Source organism: Vanacampus margaritifer, chromosome 7 (assembly GCF_051991255.1).
Source record: "Vanacampus margaritifer isolate UIUO_Vmar chromosome 7, RoL_Vmar_1.0, whole genome shotgun sequence".
Taxonomy (NCBI): Eukaryota; Metazoa; Chordata; class Actinopteri; order Syngnathiformes; family Syngnathidae; genus Vanacampus; species Vanacampus margaritifer.
In genome coordinates, this window is record NC_135438.1 from 2,867,446 (window position 1) to 2,885,940 (window position 18,495).

General features: G+C 38.5%; 1 protein-coding gene across 3 annotated transcripts in view; it reads left to right on the forward strand.

Annotated features, from left to right (window-relative positions):
- LOC144054947 (voltage-dependent T-type calcium channel subunit alpha-1H-like) overlaps nucleotides 1–18,454 on the forward strand; it is a 67,528-nt gene extending 49,074 nt beyond the window's left edge. Inside the window, exons 24-35 of one of the 3 annotated variants that reach the window (XM_077570405.1) lie at nucleotides 5–94; nucleotides 1,358–1,550; nucleotides 4,472–4,623; nucleotides 4,701–4,810; nucleotides 5,731–5,864; nucleotides 6,307–6,377; nucleotides 9,153–9,231; nucleotides 9,392–9,513; nucleotides 10,873–11,148; nucleotides 11,426–11,573; nucleotides 12,405–12,907; nucleotides 14,629–18,454. In XM_077570405.1, the coding sequence (XP_077426531.1) occupies nucleotides 5–94; nucleotides 1,358–1,550; nucleotides 4,472–4,623; nucleotides 4,701–4,810; nucleotides 5,731–5,864; nucleotides 6,307–6,377; nucleotides 9,153–9,231; nucleotides 9,392–9,513; nucleotides 10,873–11,148; nucleotides 11,426–11,573; nucleotides 12,405–12,907; nucleotides 14,629–15,162 (2,412 nt within the window). In that variant the 3' untranslated portion in view covers nucleotides 15,163–18,454. Of the gene's footprint in view, nucleotides 1–4; nucleotides 95–1,357; nucleotides 1,551–4,471; nucleotides 4,624–4,700; nucleotides 4,811–5,730; nucleotides 5,865–6,306; nucleotides 6,378–9,152; nucleotides 9,232–9,391; nucleotides 9,514–10,872; nucleotides 11,149–11,419; nucleotides 11,574–12,404; nucleotides 12,908–14,628 lie in introns of all 3 variants that reach the window. The other 2 variants (XM_077570404.1, XM_077570406.1) reach the window with 2 other exon arrangements.
- Nucleotides 18,455–18,495: the final 41 nt, after the last annotated feature.

An 18,495-nucleotide genomic window follows, 5' to 3' on the forward strand; every position in this document is an offset into this window, starting at 1 on the left:
GCAGGCGCTGATGTCTCTGTTTGTGCTGTCGTGTAAAGACGGCTGGGTCAGCATCATGTACGACGGCCTGGACGCGGTCGGCGTCGACCAGCAGGTGCCACGCCGTCCCTCAAAGACACGTCAAAGACAATCCTTACCTGACTTGCCATTTGTTCGTTACAGTCAACCTTCTACTCAATGAGACACAAATGAAAAATAAGTGCAAAAGGAACGTTTGAATGAACATATGTCAGCAAAAAAAATTAACAAAACAATCAAATACTAAATTATTTATTCATGCTTGTTTTCAATGTTATTTTAATTGGGTGATTATAATTAAATTTATTAAAGAATAAGCAATTATTTAAATTTTTTTAACTATTACTACTAATATTTATTAAAATAAATCAATTAAAAAAATTATAAATAATTTTTAACTAACCAATTTTAGGGAAAATGGCTACAATAATGCAACAAATAAAACAGAGTTTTTGTTTGCATTTTTCTAATTTATTATTTCTAAATAAATAAAAATAAAAAAATTTAGCTGTAATGCCAAACTGCTTAGTTTCTAGATTAGTTATTAGTTTATTACGGTTTAAAAAAATAATAATTGTTAAACTATTTAATAAGGTTAAATATATAATAAATAAAATTTAAAAACATTTTTTTTAATATATCAGTTTTAGGCTGAAATTTGCTAAATTAATGTAAGTAAAATGATTGATTTTAATGACAAAATTATTCATGCTCATTTTTCAAATATATTATTTACAATTATCAGATAATAATAGTTTAAAACAAAAAACAAAACAAAAAAATATATATATAATTGATTATTTTACTCCGACTTAAAATAAAAATGGCAATAATATATGTGATAAATGCATAAATAAAATTGATAAATATTTTTTTATTCAAATCTAGTGGTAAAACTGAACGAGTGCAAAAATCTAAATGTTTTATTGTAATATTACTAATTCATACTTTTTTCACGTTTTTAATTTATTTGATAATTATTTAATAAAAAAGTTAATGTACTGAAACGTTTGTCACTTATTTAAAATACAATAAAAATATACTGTAATTATTTAATTAGAGCAGTGTTTTACAATAAATTCATTTTCTATGAGCCATCTTTTCAAATGATGACACATTTTTTTAACTAGTCAAAGGTAATCTATTATTAATACGGAAGTAACTGCACTGCGTGTGATGTCGTTTGTTTCGAAGAGAGGGGGGAGAAAAAAAGGCGAGGATATTTGAGGAGACGGAAGGAAGGTGGAAATATGTGCGATAAGTGGATGCGCTTTTGACGGCTGCGGCACTTTTGACGGCTGACTCGCGACTCCCGCCGTCCGCCTGTTTTATTCGGCAGCCCGTCCGCAACAACAACCCGTGGATGCTGCTCTTCTTCATCTCCTTCCTGCTCATCGTCAGCTTCTTCGTGCTCAACATGTTCGTGGGCGTGGTGGTGGAGAACTTCCACAAGTGTCGGCAGCAGCAGGAGGAGGAGGAGGCGCGGCTGCGCGAGGAGAAGCGACGCAAGCGTCTGGAGAAGAGGCGGCGGAGTGAGTTCAAAATGCGCGAAAGCAAACTGATTGGCAGTTTTGGCGCCGTTGGTCGACACCCAAAATGTTTTGAACTCATTCACTCGCAGCCATTTTCACTGAAGCAACCCCCTTCGCTCCCGGCTGTTTTACTGGATTTGGACTGGTTTTGCGAGGCCCGCAGAATATTGTGTTCTATTGCTATAAAAACATGGAACCTACCAAAAGAACGATTAGAGTCTATTTTTTGTATTTGTTTCCATTTTGCAGTAATTAGCATTAGAATACAGATAAGTTTCATCATTATTCACAAACCTGTTGGAAACATTGGCAAAAAAAAAAGCTTGTTGCAACATAGCCCTGGCTGATCTCTTATGCTCTGCTGCCACCTGCTGGCCATTTTTTTATAAAAACTACCATTTCTTTAAGCCACCTCCATATCAAAGCCTTCTGTATGCTCTTTCATTTAAAAAACAACGTATAAATACGTTTTTGGGAGCGAAGGACTAAGTATTAAAAAACGGATTTACACGTTTTGGGGTTTGAATTTTAATTTTAATTGAATTTTATTTATTTTTTTATGTCCAATGCAGTGATTCCCCAAATACCGATACATAATTGTGTTGGGTTTAACTTCTACATTTATTACAGTTGCATTTAATATTTAATCCTTGTTTGGTTGTAAACATTTAGTTAGGGATAATTTTATTTCACATGGTTTAAAAACCGTGAGAACTGGTCGTTTTTTTTCAATTGCATATGTTAAAAAGAGGGGCGCACATGCCAGATTTTTACCCGCTGTAGGAACCATCGATCCCGGGTCAAATTTTGGGATTTCCCGGGGCTGTATCTCCGAAACCCCAAAGTCCTACCAGGGACATATGGACATCCCCAGATTGGTCTCGGTGAGACCTTTCAAACGGTGTACGGCCCGTCACTCCACGTACTTGCGCTTTGGAGATGGAGGGCCGACAGTTTGCCCAATGTTAAGCCCAAGGACGCGGTCTTTTCCTGGGCATACTTTTTCGATTTTTGACTGGGCTGGCAGTGAATGAGTTAATATATTCCCTAAAGCCTGTGACAAAGTGTTGATTGAATCCTCTCACGAAAGCGCACGTATACTGTACGTTTTCCCAGATGCCTTGTTTCATGTATGTGACCCCCCCCCCCCACCACCACCACCACACCCACCACTTTTGCTCGTGTAGCCACTAACTGTCTGCAGCCAACATTTAAGCTTTGGCCCAAAGACACCTTCAAGTGTGTGCGCGAGTGTGTAGGGAGCAGAATTCATGAGGTGGCACATTTTTTTTCTACGCACTTGACTTGGTTTCATGAGGGACTTTGCTTTATCATTTTGTGTCCCTCTTTAAAGCATTTCATTAGCCCCGTGTGTGTGTGTGTGTGTGTGTGTGTGTGTTTATTCTGTTTGTTCACTGCGCATCATTGGGACATAACTCTGAGCGCACATAACGTTGTAGATCTATGGGGACGCCTCGTCTTGTAGGTGCACGTTGCTCACGCACCCAGATTTACTCCACAAGCACACATTTGTCCGTGGAGACACACAACTCTGTGGGGACACTGAGAATTTTAGATGCACGTTTCTCCACATGTACAAATGATCCTGTGGGGAAACGCACAAAACTACGGGGACTCCTTATTTGTGTGTGTGTGTGTGGTCACTTTACTAGTCTACGAATACACACAAGTCGGTGGGAACATCTAGATTTATAGAGTAATGGAGTACCTGAAGATAACGTGTGTCTCCGCAGAGCTGTGTGCTTCCACAAACAACCGAAACAGAAACCTGCGTAATGTATTGCATAACACATTAAGGGGCTGTAGAACTGTTTTTGATGCAGTCTGATCAACGATGTCAGCATAATCAATAACGGGCAGAATAATTATAGAACTAATGGATATTTTATTTTCTTGACATTAAATGGAAAACAGTGCATATAACACCTAAATTCATCTTAATTTTAGTTCATTTAAAACATATTCAAAATGTTTAAAGGTGAGTGTTGAGTCAATCCAAGCACCCAAATATTTGCATTTATGAATTTTCTGATGAAAGGTCACCGGGGTCCGAGGCGGGTGGTGGTGATAGCTTATTTGGCTCCTTTAGTCTTTTCTCTGGTCTCTTGATGTCGCCCTAATCTTGTTGGAATTCAGATGTATCTGAGGTTGGTGAAAGGTTCTGGATTTGTAACTCACCTTTCCTTCCTTGATCCTTCCTCTGGTCTCCTGACCACTTGACGACTTTGGCAGGACTCTGAAGTATCCGGTTAAGGTGAAGGGTCTTGGATTTATAACAGCTTTCCGGTGAATCAAAGAACACAAACTGGCACACATGCACACACACACGCTCAAAAAAAGAGCAACGATGATGACATGTTGACTCGGGAAGGCTGACGGATGAATAATACTGAAAAAAAGGCAAAAACAAGTTATTATAATCAAACAGAGCAGTCTGGAACATCTCATAGAAGGTCATTACAAAAAAAAGAAAAAGAAGGGTACCTACGGTTGATCCTTGAGGAACACCTCTCTACTGAACTAATAAATCTGACTTAAAGCTTTTCTTTTCTACTGTGTAAATAACAATTAAACCACAGCATTGAGTGTCCCCAAAGATGTGTATCTCCAAAACTGTCCCCACAAATTTGCGTACGTGACAATGAGTCCTGCCGTCCACACAGTTTGTACCTACAAAGATGAGCGTTGCTACCGTTTTGTGTGTCTCCACAGAGTTACGTGTACCTATAAAACTAGCTGTCCTCACAGAATTGTGTGCCGACAAATCCGTGTGTGGGGCACACACACTTCTGTGGAGACACAAGCTTCTTCGAAGTGAAATAATCCATGTGTGTGTGTTTGTGTGTGTGTGTGTGTGTGTGTGTGTGTGTGTGTGTGTGTGTGTGTGTGCGCGCGCGCAGAGGCCCTGGAGAAGCCGTACTACGCCGACTACTCGCCGCTTCGTCGTTCCATCCACAGCGTGTGCACCAGCCACTACATGGACCTCTTCATCACCATCATCATCTTCACCAACCTGCTTACCATGAGCATGGAGCATTACAACCAGCCACAGGTAACCACGGCAACAGTCCCCCTTTCATCACCGTGCGTTACATGCTTTTATCGCGTGCGCGTGTGTGTGTCAAATAGTACCTGGTGGAGATCCTCAAGTACTGCAACTACATCTTCACGGTGGTGTTCGTCATCGAGGCCATCCTCAAGCTCATCGCGTTTGGTCTCCGTCGCTTTTTCAAAGAAAGGTTGCGACACTCCCGCATGCGTTGTTCGTCCAGTGCCGTAGCGCCGGTTGCCAGGGGGGGGGGCGAGTCACGAGGTGCCCCTTTGACGGCAACATTCAGAACGATTTGGCTCACCTTTAAAATAATGTGATATCAAAAAGTATTTTTTGATATACTTTTTTTTTTTTATGAATTACGTTTTAGAATATTTTTTCTTTTTGGATGTTTCACCTTGATGTATTTATTAATTAAATTAAAATTATTATTATAATAATTAAATTAAAACAGGAAAGGGGAAAGAAATATGAGGGGAAAAAATAGGGAAAAATAAAAACATTTGAGGGATTAAAAAAAATGTTACAAGAATAAAGCGTAATTTTTTAGAGCTAAAATAAAAAAATATCAAAGTAAGAAAAAAAAAAGTCTGTTTTAAGGGCCCCCAACGCACCAAGGTTATTATAGTGCATGAAAATCAACAAAATAACTCAAACTAAAAAAAAATGTTTTTTTATGTCAATTAAATTAAATGAAAAAGAGTGTGTGTGTAAAAAAAAAAAAGTTAAGTAACTGAAACTACATTTTAAGTTTACAAAACTAACTAAAATTAACTCCAATTCAATAACTGACGTGTTTTTTTTACTTGCACGGGACAAATGCTTCATTAAAAAAAACACTAAAACTAATACTAAAACTAAGAAAAACTTAATTAGAATCAAAAAAAAGATCTTGCACTCTCTCTATATAAATATAGATATAAAAAAAGAAAACTAATTCTAAAACAAAAACGTAACTAAAATGAAGCTTTAAAAAAAAAAAATGTTGTTTTGTCATCCACTCGAAAAACAAACTAAAATGAGCTGGATTTGACAAACAAAAGTCAAAATGAAATCAAAAGTATTGTGAGAAATCCAAAACGCTGAGTGAGCGCGCTTGTCGTCCAGATGGAACCAGTTGGACCTGGCCATCGTGCTGCTGTCCATCATGGGAATCACGCTGGAAGAAATCGACCTGAACGCCTCGCTGCCCATCAACCCCACCATCATACGCATCATGAGGGTGTTGAGGATCACGCGAGGTACGCACGGCCACACACTCTAAAAAAACAACAACACTTGAGGTCTGAGCTACAACCTGCTCATTTTTTTTTTCCTTTGAATATCTCAGGAACTACTGAGTCAATATTCACAAGACAAGGGTTCCAAATTTGCATATTTTAGCACTTTGACCTTCTGACCTATAATTTGACCTTGGAATTGACCTTGCGAATCACATGACCGAGATGTTTTTTTGTTTTTTTTTCCACAGCAATTACGGAGTCAAATTCTCCATACTTTCATGAGCTATCATTGAATATCTGAGTGTGTCGAGATCATCACAGCACCCAACACACAATATGAGCAAAACTGTTAAATGCCCACTTTATTATTTTCCTGTGTGGGCTCTGCCAAAGATAAAAAAATAATCATCATCATTTTTGCACCCAAACTTACTGATGTGTGGTGCTTTGCATGTTGCAGTTCTGAAACTGTTGAAGATGGCCACAGGAATGCGAGCTCTGCTGGACACGGTCATGCAAGCGCTGCCTCAGGTAACAACATGCTGTCAAATTGTAAGAGAATTAGAAAATACAATTTGCTTATACTAGGAGAAGAAAGTCATTATTATGACCAAGCTGCTCCCAAAGACGTATAAATATGTTCTATTTGAAACATTAACATGCCCCCAAAGACAGAAGGCTTTGATGCAGCCTCTGAACTGAAGAGAATTGTTGAAGCAATGGTAGTTATTACAAAAAAAAAGCCAGCAGGTGGCAGCAGAGTGTAAGAGATCAACCAGGGCCATGTTGCAAAAAGCTCTTTCCCCAAGTATTTTAACAGGTTTGTGAATAATGATGAAACTTATAGAAACTTATATATAAGCTATATCCTATTGCTAATTACTGCAAAACAGAAACAGGTACAAATATACTTTTTTTTATGAAAGAAGAGACCCTAATCTTTTTTTTTTTGGTAGGTTCCATGTTTTTATAGCAATAGAACAGAATAATCTCTGGGCCTTGCAAAATCTGTCAAAATCCAGTAAAACAGCCGGGAGCAAAGGGGGTTGCTTCAGTGAAAATGGCTGCAAGTGAATGAGGTTTTACTAAATTAATTTTATGCTATTTTTTTCAATATTAAACATTAAAGTGATTTTTTTTATCAATATTTTTTTTTTTAACTATTTTGGCCATAAGGCTGTATATTTAAAAAAAAAATCAAAAAATATTTATTTTGCGTTAAAAAATAATTCTTAATTTTATTCTTATTCTTATTTAATTGTTATTTTTTTATTCCAAAATATAAAATGAACTCCCAACTACATCAGCATTTGGAACCATTTCAAATGAAAACGCACATTTTCTTTGGCTCAGATGGATAAACAGTTTGAAAAAAAAACAAACATTTTTGTTTTCAATATCTTCCACAAAGCAGTTTTTGAGCGGCGATACGAGGGCAAAGCGTGTCGAAAGTTGTCCTTTTCTTTTGCGCCTTTTGTGTCCTTTTTCCAAGATGGATGCTCTGTGGCAGCGTGAGTCACCGCGTCGTCTTTCAACGCTTGCTTTTTGCCGTTTTCTTTCACGCTTAATCAGAAGCGTACTCTGATGTATGGCAAATGAAGTCGTTCTACCTTTGCATAATGGCTTCTGTCGCTGCGTGTTTCTTATCAAATATGGAAGAAGGACACTCTAAAGAGCGTCGGGAGCCGTATAAAAGTGTCACGATGGTGATTGCGTGGGGAAATTAACAGCATTTGGCTGATTTGCTTACTGCTCGTATTCGAGTGCGACCATTTTTTTTCCGTAATGAGAAGCAAACACTGCAAGCAAGCGGAAACGTTTCTGTTGAAGGAGAATGGGAAAAGATCAAAAGACCAACTTTGGTTAAAAATTGCAAAAAGGGTGATAATGTCAAAAGTTGTCCTTCAAATTTGAAATTATTAAAAAAAATTCAACGTTTTTATTGCCTTGTTTTGAATTGTTAATATTTTATATATATATATATATATATATTTTTTTTTTTTTATCAATTTGTTTTATATTTTAAATTAAATGTTTCGATTTCTATTTAAAAAAAAAATTAATTGTCTTGAATAAAAATGCCATTAATCCTTTCCAAACTTCCAAAACAAACTTAAAAAAAAATACACTACTTTATTTGGGAAAAGTGTACAGTAATGACATCATAAAAAAAAAAAAAATGTTTTTGTCACATTTCCTTCCTTCTTTAATTGTGCTGCTCATTCTGACTTTGGCCACCTGGGGGCAGTATAAAACAGCTGTGATGAGCTGCAGGCTCAGCTCCTCTCTCAGTATGGCAATAATATTAGTTGTTCTTTACAGAGGACAAAGAATATATTGCTTGCATTGGGCCGAAACCTCACAAGTCACAATTTGGTCAATTTCATATTTAAAAAAAAAAAAATCTACACTATTGGTCAGTCCACACACGTGGGTGTTATTTTTTTTTACAAATTATTTACCAATCGGAAGTGTTGAAAACGGCTTGCTCTCTCTGATGATGCAATGGTAATGATTAGGGATGTAACGATAACGGTGATATCGTGATATTAAAACTGCCACAATATCGTCGTCATCCTGTCACGATATTAAAAGCCAGGTTGATTTCCATTTGTGTAGTTCGAGCACCCTCTGGTGGCTAGTTTTTTAGTGATTAAATTAAATTTAAAAAATTAATTGTAATTAATCACATGACTTCACTAGTTAACTCATGATTAATGTCAATTTTTAGATCTGTTTTAAATGTACAATAAAACATGTTCTAGGTTTTCATACTCTTGTGAACAAAAGTAGAAAAAAATGTGAAACGAATAAATAGTTCAAATGAATTTTTGACGTCTATAGTGACGTGAATGAGTTAAAAATATTTTAAAAATAAAAAGTGCATAAATATATTATTTTCTTAATGCATTTTTTTACTCTTGTTTTTTGTTACACTTAACGTATTTTTTTTAAAGTGCTTTACTACTTTTTATTTATTTATCTCCCGTTTGACGTTTCCGCCTTAATGTTGATGAATGTGGCTTTTGAAGGGATCTCAAACGAGACGACGCACGTGACCCGCTGATGCTCATCCTGCGTCCATCGGGACCCGCGTGCGCCCCCTTTTGTTTTCCCACTCGACGAGCTGCATGCACCTTTTGGCATTTCAATGTTCAAGTTAGTTTAGCAGCTCGCGCGCTGTCTGCTTTATGTACGCCTCTCTCTTTCTATGTGTGTGTATACTTTCTCTTTATGTGTGTGTGCGTGTGGCCCCGTATACATGTACTGTATATATGTGTGTGCGTGTACTGTATGTCCGTCTAGGTGGGGAATCTGGGTCTGCTCTTCATGTTGCTGTTCTTCATCTATGCAGCTCTGGGAGTTGAGCTCTTTGGAAAACTGGGTTAGTGCGCGTGTGCATGCGTACAGTACGCTCGTGCGTTTTTGTTGCGTTACATGCATTAATGATGTCAATTTGAGCCCCCTCCCCAACACGCACCCCCCCCCCCCCCCATATCCCCATCCGGCCTTGTTCTGAGGCGTTTCTCGCATGTGGTTTCTAGAGTGTTCCGAGGAGAACCCGTGCGAGGGCCTGAGCCGTCACGCCACCTTCGACAACTTCGGCATGGCCTTCCTGACGCTCTTCCGGGTGTCCACCGGGGACAACTGGAACGGGATCATGAAGGTGATTGGCTCGCCCGTCTGGCCGTTAAGCAAGATGGAAGACGGTGGCGTGTGCTAAGCGTGCTTTACGAGACAGGCGGCGTTTGGAAGAGGAGGACGCAACAAGAGCGAGGGACAATAGAGGGCGACGAGGCGTTGGTTTTGCAGGGCTAAAGTCTTTTGCGCCCCCCGTTGGAGGACATTGGAAGCACAATGTGGTGCACACATTTTCTGTTGTTTTAGGTGAAAATTGGCAAAAGGCTAAAAAAGGCTTTTTTTTAAAAATACTTATTAAAATTTGTTTTTCTTACTTTTTTCCTTTATTTCATTGTTGTTTATTTATATATATATATATATTATTATTATTAATTTTATTTTTTACAAATTTTAAGTTTTTTTTTTTTTACTTCTAGTACTTTTGCATTGTTTTACCATAGCTAAATTTCTTTACATTCTTGTTATTTACATATATATATTTTTCATGTAAACATTTTTTTTTAGCTTATACCTTTTTTTTAACATTTTGGTATTTTTTCTTTTTTTCCACTATTGTTTTTGTTCTTTTTAAACATTTAACATTTTGTTTTTCAACCATTTTCCTTTTGAAAGATTGAAAGAAGCATTTGTTTTTCTTACTTTTTCCATTTTTTATTTTATTTTATTTATTATCACATTTTAATTTTATTAAATTTTTTGCTTTTCTACTACTTTTGCACTATTTTAGCTACATGTCTTTAATTTATTGTTATTTACATATATTTTTTCCACGTTTTTAATTATTAGTTTTAGCTTATACCTTTTTTTTTTTTTACATTTTATTTATTTTTTTCACTTAGTTTTGTTTTTGTTCTTTTTAAACGTTTAACGTTTTCTTTTTACATTTTGTTTTTCAACCATTTTACTTTTTAAAGATTTTTAACAATTATTTTCCTGAATTTTTTAACCTTTATTTTACTTTAAAAAAAAAAAAAACTTTTTTTTTGTAATTAAAAAAAAACACACTTTTTTAAGCATTTGTTTTACTTTTTTAAAACCACTTTTTAAAACGTCCGTACGTCTGTGGTGACTACCCATCGCTCACCGCTCGTCCACTGGGGACATCCGTATGGGGAGTTCTGAAGGTTATTGTCTAACCTGTCTGGTCATTAATGAAGACGGAAGATTGTGAGGTTCATGGGAAGCTAAGTGTACTTTATGAGACATTTGGAGGACAGAATAAAATGGTAACAATGGAGGGTAGCGAGACAGTTGTTCCGCAGCCGCAGGGTCTTTTGCGCCCCCTGTTGGAGGACATTGGAAGCACAATGTTAGAGAGTTTGAAGACATCACTTTTCATATTCATATTTTTCTCATCTCTTGACGTGTCCATTTCTGTTTTCAGGACACGCTGCGCGACTGCCGGCCGGAGGACCGCCACTGCTTCACCTACCTGCCGCTGATCTCGCCCGTCTACTTCGTCACCTTCGTGCTGACGGCGCAGTTCGTGCTGGTCAACGTGGTGGTGGCCGTCCTCATGAAGCACCTGGAGGAGAGCAACAAGGAGGCGCAGCTGGAGGAGATGGAGGAGCGGCGGGAGCGCGAGGAGGCCGCCCGCAGGAACAGCGCCGCGTCGGGGGGCGGGGACAACGCCGCCCCCAACGGCGACGCGCCCGCGCAGGTCGGGTGGCGCTCGCAAGTTCAGTCTTACTGTCTAAATGGGATGCGGATGAGATTAGAGCAGGAAGTAAAATGTCAATTGATTGATTGATCGATGTTGACTGATGATGTCACTGACACAAAATGGAGTGTTTGGTTGAGGGTGCAAGTCACACAGACCCGACTAGTTTGGGGCCTAAATGTGCTGCAGAAGAAATGCAAACAGGACTGAAAAGGGATCGCGGATGAATGAGCCACGTGAGGCTGATTTGCATTTGATGTGAACCGGGCAGGTGCAGGTAGAGGACGAGGAGCGTTGCCGTGGCAACCTGCTGAGCATCGGCCGCATGCTGTCCCTGCCTAGCGACAGCTTCGGCCAGCAGCCGCTCAGATGCGCGCCGTACCCGCCGGGGGGTGTCGACGCCTACTCGGCCTACAGCTACTTGGGTGAGACTTGAGCTTCACAACTGCATTTTGCTTTTTTGGGGGGCTTTTGGGGCATGTTGACACCATTAAAATATATTTAAAAAAAATTGCATTATTAGCATTACCATTATTATTAGTGTTCAGCATAATTTTAATTCTAATGTGAATATTTGATCATATTATATATCATTGGTATTTTTTTCCATTTTGTTTTTCATTTCAATATGTGTCCGTATGTATTTTAATAACATTTTAAAGTAATTAATAGTTATCATTATCTTGACTTTTATATTTTTAGGATGTAGTTGTACCTTTTGTCAAATTATTTGCTATTGTTTTTATTTTTAGCTTCTTTTTTTTTTATTCCCTCATTAAAATGTTAATGATTTATTTATTGTTTACCTTAATGTTATAATGTATGATTTTTAGGATGTAGTTGTACCTTTTTTGGAAATTATTATATTTTTTTATTTTTAAGTATTCATTTTTACATTCTTGTGATTTTTTTTAACCCATGATTTTTTTATATATTTTTTTTATGTAGGCTTTGAAACACTTTATTTTTGATCCACTTAATCTGCCTAGCAACATGCCATAACTTATGGTCTGTGTGATTTAGCACTTCTAACTTCCTGTTCCTGTCACCTCTCCCTGTCCTTTCTCCGCTGTGTTTGGCAGTGAAGCCCTCTGCCCTTGGTTACTAAAAAACAACCAAACAAAAACTTGATAATTCATTGTTTTTGTATTTTTAGCTTGTCAGCTTTGAGGCGCACAAAACTTTGCTTGGTGGTGCTTCAGACACAATCTTGCATCTCCCTTGTGGTCATGTGAAATGAATATTTTGTTGTTCAGGCTCCATGTCGTCACTGGGCTCCAGCGGGGGCGGCTCCCTGCTGCAGGTCCCGGGCGCCCTCCCCGCCATCAGCCACGCCTCGCTGGGCTACGGACGCAGCAGCCGCCCGATGATCCACCTCAGCAGCTCCCAGAGCATCGACAGGGGCTCGCCCCGCCAAGGCGGCCCGGCCGACCGCCGCCGCCGCCTGGACTCGGCCCACAGCGTGGACGGCGGCCGCTTCAGCCCCGCCCGAGTCGCCGACCTCCGCCGACTGAGCTCCGCGCACAGCGTGGACGGCTGCAGGGCCGAGAGGGCCGCGTTGGTTTCCAGTTGCAGTATCGACAGACAGCCCTCGCTCAGGCTGAGCTCGCAGCACGGGGCCTCCACGAGGCCCTCTCATTGGCTGAGCCCCGAGGAGAGTTTGGATCGCAACAAGCTAAGCCCCTCGTACGTCCCCGAGAGTTCCGTCCTCAAGAGGCCGGCGTCTTTTCGCGCTGCTGGTAGACAGTTGCGCAGACAAGTGAGTGTGTTTTCATTTTATGTATTGTATCTTAAACGCTACATGTGATTATTTTTCTTGGGGGCACTCGTGATTTTGCCCCACAAAGTCTCAACTTTAATGGTTAAGATGATTAGCCTCACATATTTTCTTTCTACATTCTTGCCCCAAGTTTCACCACCTTGTCTCCATAAAAGGGCCTTGGGGCACACCTGATTTTGCCCCACGCACTCTATTTAGCGACAAGTCATTCATTAATAGTGGAAGTTTTATGCAACAGTTATTTTAAAAAATGTTTAAAAAATGTCATTTTAAAAATACAAAGTTAAAAAAAAGGTCAAAAAGTTAAGTTTTGGGGAAAAAACAAATGTGGGGAAAAAAGTTTAAGTATAATAAAATAATAAAGGTTAAGTGAAGGGAAAATATCACATTTTTTTAAAACACTGATTTCTTTCTAATTTAAACAATTGTTTAAAATCAATAAAAAAAAAAAAGAAAGTTAAAAAAAACTGTTTAAAAAAGTAATGGTAAAAAAAATAAATCAAGAAATTGGTAAATAATATTTTAAAAACAAAAAAGTGAAAAATGGTAACAAAAAATAATTTAAAAAAAAGAAAAAAAGTTGTAGGGCTGTAGTGCTAAGCTAACCACAAAAATTGGTCATATCTTCCACGTTTATATATTTATTTTTCACCATGAAAACCTTTATTTAATGGCTTTGGGGCATTCTTGACTTTGCCCCACAAACTTTGCCTGGCAACAAGTCTTTAAATTTGTTCTTGTAACGTTCTTTTTCTTTAACATTCAAGAAAATTGTTATTTAAAAAAAAAAAAAAAAAAAAAAGGCCTTTGGGGCACATGCAAAGTTGCCCCACTGCCTTATCTTCCCATTTAATTTAAGTTCTTTTTAACCATATTTCACCAAAATAAAGAACATTTGTTTTGGCTTTGGGGCACACCTGACTTTGCCCCACGCACTCTATTTAGCGACAAGTCATTCATTAATAGTGGAAGTTTTATGCAACAGTTATTTAAAAAAAATGTTTAAAAAATGTCATTTTAAAAATACAAAGTTAAAAAAAGGTCAAAAGGTTACGTTTTGGGGAAAAAACAAATGTGGGGAAAAAAGTTTAAGTATAATAAAATAATAAAGGTTAAGTGAAGGGAAAATATCACATTTTTTTAAAACACTGATTTCTTTCTAATTTAAACAGTTGTTTAAAATCTTTAAAAAACAAAACAAGAAAGTTAAAAAAACAGTTTAAAAAAGTAATGGTAAAAATAATAAATCAAGAAAGTGGTAAATCATATTTTAAAAACAAAAAAGTGAAAAATGCTAACAAAAAATAATTTAAAAAAAAGTTGTAGGGCTGTAGTGCTAAGCTAACCACAAAAATTGGTCATATTTTCCACGTTTATATATTTATTTTTCACCATGAAAACCTTTATTTAACGGCTTTGGGGCATTCTTGACTTTGCCCCACAAACTTTGCCTAGCAACAAGTCTTTAAATTTGTTCTTGTAACGTTCTTTTTCTTTAACATTCAAGAAAATTGTTATTTTAAAAAAAAAAAAGGCCTTTGGGGCACATGCAAAGTTGCCCCACGGCCATATCTTCCCATTTAATTTAAGTTCTTTTTAACAATATTTCACCAAAAAAAAGAACATTTGTTTTGGCTTTGGGGCACACCTGACTTTGCCCCACATCCTCTGCCTTGCATTATTTCCATGTGTTTGTGCAGGAGGCCGTGCGTTGTGATTCACTGGATCAAAGCGGCTCGGCTGACAACGTTTCGGACAGCCACCCCCCCGTCCCCGCCGGCTCGCCGTCTTCTCCCACGCCGCCCCGCCAGCGCTCGTCCAGCGTTCACACCTTGAAGTACACTCAACCGCAGAGGGTCATCTCATGCCGGAGTCGCGGCGACACGGCCGGATCAGAACCCGGACCCGAATCGGACCAAGCGGGAAAGGACGCAGTGGGGGCGGCGCCCCAGGCGGCGGACGACCCCGACGAGGAAGTGCTGCGCATCAACACGCACTCGCACAGACACCTGGCGCCCGATCCCGACGAGGCCCGCGGCCGCCTCAGCCAGTCGGTGTCGCCGGTGTCGGGGCGGAACAGGAAGGAGCGCGTGAGCCCGCCCCCGGGGGAGGAGCCGGTTACCATGGCGACGCAGCTGATGGACAGCAGCGTGGAGCTCAGGAGGCGGACGCTGTCGTTCGACGCCACCGCTGTGGCGACCAATCAGCCCGAGACCGGTTCTCTGGACGACTGACTGTTTTGTTTTGGATTTTTGGCGAAGCACACTAAGCCACGCCCCCCTGCCTTGTCCTGGCCAATCACAGGGTTTGTGTGTTCAGACTGCTCCCCGCCGTGCAGTTTGTTTGTTTGTTTTTGCACACTTTGGAGTCGTTTAACCTTTAGCGTATACTGACTACACGTCAACTTCCCTTTTGCTTGTTCTATACTCCTGCTTCCATCCCAGCTTCTTTGCCCTTGCGCCTCAAGCCTAGGTCACAGTACCATTCAAACTCATTCATGGCCCTCATTTTTTCTCTCGCTTGTTCCACCTCCGACATAACGGAACTTAAAGTCATTCTGTCTCAGTAATATTTCAAACTTAACGTAAAATCATAAAAGAAAACGCTTAGTCGGAACTTGATTTATATTTTTGTTTAAATGCTCGTCGTAGTAAAAATCAACAAAACACTACCTTGAATTAATGAGTGATGACGCTCGTCATAAAAAAAAAAAATCCAAAGGAAATTCCAAATGTATGCAAAATATCCTTTAATATCAGTCAACTTTTTTTTTCCCGCTGAATTTTTCAGGACAATTTTTGCTCAGATTCCGATGACAAGTATTTAAAGACGTTAACCACAGTTGATAGTAAAGCGTGCGGAAATGTTGCATTATATGTTGGGAGGTTTTTTTTTTCTTTGTAGCGCAAAATGCAAATTCATGTGTAAAAGACGTTAACCACTATTCCTAGTAAAATAGAATACTAACAAAACACTACTTTTAAAATGTGGTACTATTCGTCACAAAAAAAAATCCAAAGAAAAATAAAAAAATGGTACGAAATTTGCTGGCATCTTGAATTTTTCCACAACATTTTTTTGCTATGTTTTTTGCTCAAATTCTGATAAGCGTAAAAAGAGGTTAACTGCAGTTAATAGTGAAACAAATTCAACAAAACACCCCAAACTTCTTTTGTTTTTTTTGCGGAATTTTTGCAACATATTTTTTTTACATTCATTTTTTTTCTGGAATTTTTGCTACATGTTTTTTTACTTTTTTTTTTTTTTTTGCCACTTTTGTGTTACTTTTCAAGAAAATTTTGCTCATATTTAAATATAAGCGCTGCTTTTTTGCAACTTTTTCCACAATGTTTTTTTTTTTTTTTGCCTAGCTCAGCCAACATGCTCTACTATTGACAGCAGGTGAGGACATTTATTATATTTAAAAAAAGCCAAAGAAAAAGTACAACCAGAGTGCTAGAAGGAGGTGCGTAGAACTAAACTGTTAAAATCAACAAAAAGTTCTACTGTTTGATAGCATGTGAGGACCCACAAGTGTAAAAAATGAAATAAATTTAAAAAACATATATATATATTTTGCATAGCTTAGACAACAATGAATCACTAATCACGAAAAACCTCCAAAGAAAAATCAAAATATGCACAAAATACGGTAAGTCAACTGAACTCTTGTTTTTTGCAACTTTTTTTTTGCAAGATTTTTTTTTTCTTTCATTTTGGGGCAAGATTTATGAAGATCTTGCAACACATTATTTTGTGACTTTTAGAATTTGTGCAAATTGTACCTAGCTGGATTCAAATATATTGTTATATCATAAGCTTACATGAATAAAATACACATTTTGAATCATCACAAAATACATATTTAAAAAAATATATATATATATAGAATCCAATCAATGTATGGAACATGTAGTGTGACCTAGGCTTTAGCGGTCTCTACCTCTACCTGTTTGCCGCCCTGCGCACACTCAATAATCAGACAATTATTCCCGCCTGATGAGTTTCACTTCCTGTTTTATTGCTTTGTATTCTCAGGGTAGAAGTAGCGTTAGACTGCCCCCTGCTGTCTGAAGTTGGACTTGAATCGCCTTTTGGTGGGGGGAGGGCCTTCAACCTGCCCCATAATGCAACAATTTATGCAACGTGTATCCGAAGGGTTTCAAACACAAACTTCAACGACTTTCTCAGTGGCGCCCCCTTGAAAGTTTTTTTTTTTTTTAATTTGCCCCGAACACCAGTTTCACCGTTTGATGAGAAATTCTGTCTTTAATGACAGGATGCATGGAAAAGTCTCAAAGAGCCATGACTGTAATTGAACAGGAAGGCGGCCATTTTGGTTTGAAGCAGCCATTTTGGGAGAAGTCCAAAGGCTGTCATTATGGAATTTGCCCAAATTGAGCTGAATTAACCAACTTTTTTTCCAGGGCCTCGAGTCAACATGCCTGAAACGTCACCAATTTTTGAAAGCGTGCGTATCCTGGTCCCCAACTCACTCAAAAACGCAATCATTGAATGTCCCTGGAATGTTGAAAAATATCAGCGGACACCAGTTTCACCAATTCTGGGTCAGGACGGAGTAAGAAAAAGTAAGAAGGACCCATGCCTGAAATTGACCATGAAGGTGGCCATTTTGATTTAAGCAGCCATTTTGGGCAAATACTGGCAACTCCTTCTATGGAATTTGTATAAACAAGCCCCAAAGACGTGGTATTAAAGTTTGATGTTGGTCAACACAACATGACAAGTAAAAAAAAAAAAAAAAATCTGCCCTGGTCACCATTTGTACAGGTTGATTGGAAACTGGCGCCAGACGACACAGAAAAAAACTTTCAAGAACCCATGTTTGAAATTGAGCGCAAAGGCGGCCATTTTGGTCTGAAGAAGCCATTTTGGATCAAACTCCAAGGCTCTTAACTTGACCGACTTGTATTAACTAATTAGTACAAAAATAATGACAATCGGAAGCAAAACCGGATGGGATATGATAAAATCTGTAAAAGATTTTACAGAAAGGCGTCCAAGTTTGATGTTCCCAAGAACAACACTCAAAAACCCGATCAAAAAGTTTAAAAAGAGGACAAAAAAATCTGTACTAGATACACCAGTTTCATGGATTGACGTGAAATGGGGCAGACATGTCTATTATTAAAAAAAAACAAAAAAAAACTCAAGGACTCATCCGTACAATTGAGCAGGAAGGCGGCCATTTTGTTTCCATGCAGCCATTTTGAGGCAAATCCAATATTTTTGTTAGTGTTTTGGAGCTGACGAACAAGCGTGCAGATAAGAAGGGCTTATTCACGGTTGAATAACGAAGATTCTATTTTATTAACACAGCAGCAGCGGCGACGCGAGGAAGAAAACTGGTGAATTTTCAACGCTTATGAATGTTACAGGATGCTTGTCAGGGTGATGACGATGACGATTTGAAATGTTGCACATGAAACGGTCTGAGATGCACAAAGAGCAGCAGGGCTTTTCACACCGTCCCTGAAATAAAACTACTTCCTGTCTGACTTTTTACTCGCCTCCTGTTACGTCTTGCTAATAATTAAAAAAAAAAA